This window comes from Oncorhynchus keta, chromosome 11 (genome assembly GCF_023373465.1).
Source record: "Oncorhynchus keta strain PuntledgeMale-10-30-2019 chromosome 11, Oket_V2, whole genome shotgun sequence".
NCBI classification, from domain to species: Eukaryota; Metazoa; Chordata; class Actinopteri; order Salmoniformes; family Salmonidae; genus Oncorhynchus; species Oncorhynchus keta.
Genome location: NC_068431.1, coordinates 9,919,176 through 9,925,599, shown reverse-complemented (window position 1 = coordinate 9,925,599; position 6,424 = coordinate 9,919,176). Strand labels below are relative to the sequence as shown.

General features: G+C 41.2%; 1 protein-coding gene across 1 annotated transcript; it reads left to right on the top strand.

Annotated features, from left to right (window-relative positions):
• The first annotated feature begins 3,136 nt into the window (after window positions 1–3,136).
• LOC118389776 (gastrotropin-like) lies at window positions 3,137–5,056 on the top strand. The gene is made up of 4 exons (XM_035779624.2): window positions 3,137–3,298; window positions 3,556–3,731; window positions 4,406–4,495; window positions 4,598–5,056. Exons 1-4 carry the CDS (start codon window positions 3,232–3,234, stop codon window positions 4,646–4,648), a joined length of 384 nt encoding a protein of 127 aa, XP_035635517.1. The 5' UTR covers window positions 3,137–3,231; the 3' UTR covers window positions 4,649–5,056.
• Window positions 5,057–6,424: the final 1,368 nt, after the last annotated feature.

The following is a 6,424-nucleotide window of genomic DNA, read 5'->3' as shown; positions in this document are numbered from 1 at the left end:
TCCTGAGTGGCATAGCGGTCTCAGTCACTGCATCTCAGTGCTAGAGTCGTCACTACAGACTCTGGTTCGATTCCAGGCTGTATCACAACCAGCCGTGATTGGGAGTCCCATAGGGAGGCTCACAATTGGCCCAGCGTCATTAGGGTTTTTTTCCGGAGTAGGCCGTCATTGTAAACAATAATTGGTACTGACTTGCCTAGTTAAATGAAGGTTACATAAATAAAACATGTAGCTGTTGTAGCCTTCCAACCTGTATTGGCAGTGATCCATTGGTGGTGCCGAATAGGCACATTTTCTGTTGCTTGTAAATTCCCATTTTGTTTTGGAAGTTCATACTGTAATGGCCCTGGGTCGTTACAATACATTACAGGCTTAAATGAAGATAGATGCTCAGCGAAACTCTTATCTTTGATGAGTAAAACAAAAACGTATTTTGACATTATGACGCTCGGAAAGATGTCTAATGGGAGTTTGAATCGTAACTTCCTGGGTGTTAGATGGCATCTCTACTGGGGCAGTTCTATCCCTCCCTTCAAAATAAATAAATTCAGAGCAACACTCCATGCATTGCGTTTAACATAAGTCACTGAAAATTCACCAGGAAGGGACTCCTAGTAAAAAACTGAGAGCAAACCACAATATACAGTCAAATGTCTGCAATGACTTTGAGCAGTCTCCAATTACTGTTTAAACTACAACAAATGACACAATCAATGGCTCAAGTCCTCGATGGAGCCTCAGCTTCAGGATTACTGGCTCAAGTCCTCGGTGGAGCCTCAGCTTCAGGATTACTGGCTCAAGTCCTCGGTGGAGCCTCAGCTTCAGGATTACTGGGTGGTGCAAAGGTTTTCAAGGTCCCAGGCCATAATTGCACATTTGTATTTTATTCTCTTATTTTCTCACATTGTTTGTATGTCTCTATAGAATCCCCATTTACCAGAAGGTCTAACTGTATGCTACAGTTTCTACGTTTCTGAAAACAGGATCCCCAAAAAAAACAAGGGGTCATATCAGCTCTACCATTTATGTAATCTACATAAAAAGTGTTTGAATGGATCAATTGTAGAAATACAATGCAAACTACTGTATATCCCTCTTCTGTGGTATTCAATGTATACAGGATTTTAGTATTTTTTTATAGCAGCTCTGGCTGTTGATCAAACTGATAGTGTTTGTAAATTCCCTCGGAAAAGCACTGTGAAAGCATCTCAGCAGGAAATACCATTGAGGTGGATGGGAGATAAATTATTTGACTAGGCAGCTGTACTACATTTTGAGTTGAGGAAATGTGGACATATTCAAATAGTTTATTAGTACTTTGCAAAGAAATCAGACAGATACAATCACGCCACAGATACTACATGCTATAAGGTTTGAGAGCACAAATGTGCCATACTCCTGGCTGAAAGACCTTGCAGATTGCATACTATGGACTATGAGAATATAGGCCATATTTTATGGACAAAGACATTAGTTGGTTGTGTCGGTTGTGTGAATTACAGATTATCAATAAGAGAGAGCACCTACTTACAAAGATTCATTTTTGATTTGTATGACATTTCCCATTTTATTTAACTCGGCAAGTCAGTTAAGAACACATTCTTATTTTACAATGACAGACTACCCCAGCCAAACCCTCCCCTAACGACACTGGGCCAATCGTGCACCCACCCTATGGGACTCCTAATACACAGCCGGTTGTGATACAGCCCAGGATTGAACCAGGGTGTGTAGTGACACCTCTAGCACTGAGATGCAGTGCCTTAGACCGCTGCGCCACTCGGAAGTCATTGGTAAAGTTGTACTTTGAATTAGTATGGTGCACTATAAAAGTTGATGTTTCACTGTGTTTTACGTTCTTCAAACTGATTCAACCTTGAGATGGGAATAAAATGATTTGGCTCAGCGCTGAAGGACACTGTTGAGCATACAATCATGAAAGAGGTTTATGTTTCTCATGGCATAGTACAACAACGACTCAAGTCATGAAATCAAAGGTGACACAGTCAATGAGTAACTGATACCCGAATAGACATAGGGATGACTTCGTCTCACTGTTGTAAGCATTTCAAATGAGCATTTAAAAACTATATATATATATTAGAGCATAAATCCAGGAATGATCCAAAAACAAGGGCAGAAAGCAACAATCTTGTTGTTTGTATTTTGAAAAGGCATATACACCAGTAGAGATATGATGAGCAATGGGTTTTACCCCTGTCACTTAAGGGTCAAATGGCCTGGAGTATGTGTTGCTTCCTCAAAAACGCCTTTAGAATTCTGAAACACACTGTGTGTGTGTGTGTGTGTGTGTGTGTGTGTGTGTGTGTGTGTGTTAAGACATACTTACTCTGAGTAGCATCTGAGTAGTGGAACACTGAATTACATTGGTGTGTGCATTTTTTTGGAAAAGGTCTGAGGTTAGGTGTGCTTTCCCATGTGCTTCAACTCACTGTCCACCAGGAGATCATCCCTGGTGTTGTGGCTGTTGATCTAAAGAGCTTACTGTCCTTACACGAGCTGACCTTGTGTACTGCCAAGTCCCAGATCTAGACTCATCACAGCTTTGCAGGCCCTTTTTTTTTGTTGTCAAGAGTGTAAAATGCACAGTACACCTCTGTGGCTGTCCATAGGGGGCTACAACAACACTCCCGGTGACAGAGGAGAACTAAACAGGCAAGACAAAATGGTGGTTGATTCAGAGAGCCCGTTTCTATGTAAGGCAGCCTTAGGGGCCTAGACTGAAGCAGTCGGTAAACGCTCAATGTGATTCATCCTTTACTAACAAATTAAAAAAGGACTTGTACGGTACAATCTTGTCCACTTTTTTGAGGGATTTTGGACCTCAATGCTGCCATTTGATGTAGTATTGACATATGGTTGAAAGTGAAATCTATTCAGTCGGGTTCACGTCTGGTTGTGTTGTTTAAGGGCTTAACATTCAGTGCAATGGGTATTTCACCGTAGGCTACTATACTATGTGGAAAGGTGAGTGACCCCATGGTCACCAGCTCTGATGACTCGCCATATTACTCAGACGGCACCATAAATGTTTATGGTGTAGTTATGGTAGTGCTGTACCAAAAAGTGTCATGAGAGATGGGTGGAGATGGTGACTGTGTGTGTATTTAAAGAGGGACAGGTTGTCACTCAGTATCTTATGCTTCCCTGCCTGCCTTGGAATTGATTTTTCGCTCACCTCTCGCTCAACCCATCAACTCTCCGTACACCATGGCCTTCGCTGGAAAGTGGGAAACTGAGACCCAGGAGGGATACGAAGAATTCTGCAAGCTCGTTGGTGAGGCATTTACTCAAGCTTACTAGCCTAGAGCCTATAAAAAAAAACTGTTTGTTTTGACATCTTGAATTAACTTGGATTATACAATGTATTGAAAGGGATGTATTCACATTCATTGGTGATTAGCAGCGTCAGTGTAGAAAAATGACAGTACTCAATCTGTACTCACACATATGATAGTATGTGATTCAAAACACACATGATTCAAAATAGCCTCATTACCCCAAGTCTAACTATATATTTTCTTGTAATCCAAGGCATCCCTGATGACATCATTGAGAAGGGTCGCGACTACAAACTCATCACTGAGGTGGTGCAGAACGGCAATGAGTTCTCATGGTCCCAGCTCTATCCCACAAACAAGAGCGTCACCAACACGTTTGTGATTGACCAGGAATGTGACATGGAGACCATCGGTGGGAAAAAGTTCAAGGTAAACATCTCTAGATCAGAAATTAGGGAGTTTTGTGCCCGTTGTGTAAGCTGCTGTAGTATTTCCGACTCAAGTCTCATATAGTCAATATAGTCAGTAGTCAGGGTCAATAGCCGTAGAGATAGATGACATTCGGACAAGAGAGACAGTTATAATGTGTATATTGACATTCAAATTCACATGAAATCTGGAAGCGAGTTTGTATAATGTTTTAATATAATAATATAATATTTTATATGTTTTGGAGGGTTTGAATAGCAAAGCGAAGATCAGGTAGCCTAGCAGTTAAGCGCTTTTTGACAGTAACTGAAAGGTTGCTGGTTTGACTACCTGAGTTGACTAGGTGAAAAAATATGTTGATGTGCTTTTGAGCAAGGCACTTAACCCTAATTGCTTTTGTGAGTTACTCTGGATAAGAGCGTCTGCTAAACGTCAAAATAAATCTATGTCTAGGGGAACTTGGATGCATGTATTATATCAAATCAAATGTATTTATAAAGCCCTTCGTACATCAGCTGATATCTCAAAGTGCTGTACAGAAACCCAGCCTAAAACCCCCAACAGCAAGCAATGCAGGTTTCGAAGCACGACATGATCTATGACATCTAGATGAAACATACTGAGGCTGTTTGTTGAATAAATGACAGTATTAATAAAAAGCATTTTTGTGTCAGGCCACTGTTACAATGGAGGGGGGCAAGCTGAACACGAAATTCCCCAAATACCACCACACATCTGAAATCAGCGGAGGAAAACTGATTGAGGTAAAAGTGTCACTTTGGCAGAAGATGGTGTATATTAGGAGAGATGATAAATAAGTTTGGGCAGTTCCAAGTGATGTTTAACGTCTTTTCTCCCCTGTTTAGACCTCTACAGTGGGCTCGGTCGTGTTGAAAAGAACCAGCAAGAAGATCTAAAGATATTGTGTCGGTGTTATTAACAACAACTCTAATTGAATAATGAGTCAATAAACGGAGACTGCACTGGCCAACGTGTTGCCTTTGTCTTAATGTCTTTCTTACGCTTGATGACATTTGCCATGTATATCGGGCACGGGGGAAAACCTCAGTCTTGCCAAATGTCACTACGTTTATCCTGGGACAACCACTGGGGGGGGAATCTGTCTTTAAACACAATACAAAATATACAGTAGTAGTAACTTTAGACTATTTGAAAGGTTGAAATAAGTCTTTATCAAGATTCGCTAGAAATGTTCAAACCCTATAACATCAAGAATAAACAGTGTGTAGAAACGAGTTTGATTCTCATTCCACTATGACAGATGTACATTGTTGAGTTTTAGTATTAAACATTAACAAGCAATCGATAGGTTTGTGCCTCATTCTTATTTAGCTGTTAAGCTCTCTGGGATAGACACAATAAAAGGCTAGGCAGAGAAGAGGATGTCTCGGGTGAGTGAGTGCCCCTGGGTAAGCTGAGGACTATGCTAGCCAACCCCTTCCCCCACCCTGCTTTGTAAACAAAGCTAGCGAGAATGATCCATTACCCAACCCCCCTTGCCCACCCCAGCGTCCCCACTTCAGTACCCCCTACCAAGCTGTCCAAAGAAGGGCGTTACTATAACCTCTCACTCACTTTCCTATCATCAGTGATCAACTGAAATTAGAAGACTCTTATTTTTTATTTAACCTTTATTTAACTAGGCAAGTCAGTTAAGAACAAATTGTTATTTTCCAACTACTCCGATCCAAAAACTAATCCGCACGATGCTGGGCCAATTGTGCACTGCCTTATGGGACTCCCAATCACTGCTGGTTGTGATACAGCCTGGAATCGAACCAGGGTCTGTAGTAATGCCTCATGCACTGAGATGCAGTGCCTTAGACCACTGCGCCACTCGGGATCCCCCAAGCATGGAAACGGTGGTGAAGGAATACAGGCCACCAAGGATGATGTTGTAAATGAGAACTTGTTCTCAACTAGCCTACCTGGTTAAATAAAGGTGTTCTCAACTAGCCTACCTGGTTAAATAAAGGTGTTCTCAACTAGCCTACCTGGTTAAATAAAGGTGTTCTCAACTAGCCTACCTGGTTAAATAAAGGTGTTCTCAACTAGCCTACCTGGTTAAATAAAGGTGTTCTCAACTAGCCTACCTGGTTAAATAAAGGTGTTCTCAACTAGCCTACCTGGTTAAATAAAGGTGTTCTCAACTAGCCTACCTGGTTAAATAAAGGTGAAATAAAAAAATAAAAAATAAAAACCTCTCAGAAAGGCTTTGAAAATTACCAGGGAAAAACAGCTGCCTTTATCGTATATCGGTCTTTCGTCGTACAACCGACAGGCAAAGTCTATGCATTGTTCCTGAATTTAATTCCTGTTGGAGTTTAACCAAAACTCCACTAAAAAGACCCTTGAACTGACTATCTCTATACACAGGACATCCTGTGCATTACTTCTACTTCCTCATTGTGTCTTTCTGTTGTGGTTTGTATCTCAACATGTTTTCATAATTCTTCATCTGCAATGATTCTTCACACAAACCGTTTCTTCTTTACCCTTAATCACATTGGTCTTTTCATTGCGAGATACAAATCCCTGTTACACCAACAGTACCGATAGTCTCCAGTGTCTTGACTTCATTTGTTTAGTGGCAAAGGGAGGGTAAACATGAGGGATAGGAATCTCCTCCATTGTCTTGAGGTCTGTAGAGGACGGGAGGGAGCGTCAGGAGA

Excerpts from the sequence above, each read along its gene's own strand:
- LOC118389776 (XM_035779624.2), top strand. The coding sequence starts at position 3,232 with ATGGCCTTCGCTGGAAAGTGGGAAACTGAGACCCAGGAGGGATACGAA. Across the intron at positions 3,299-3,555 it reads AGAATTCTGCAAGCTCGTTG|GCATCCCTGATGACATCATT; the intron begins GTGAGGCATTTA and ends TTGTAATCCAAG. Across the intron at positions 3,732-4,405 it reads TCGGTGGGAAAAAGTTCAAG|GCCACTGTTACAATGGAGGG; the intron begins GTAAACATCTCT and ends TTTTTGTGTCAG.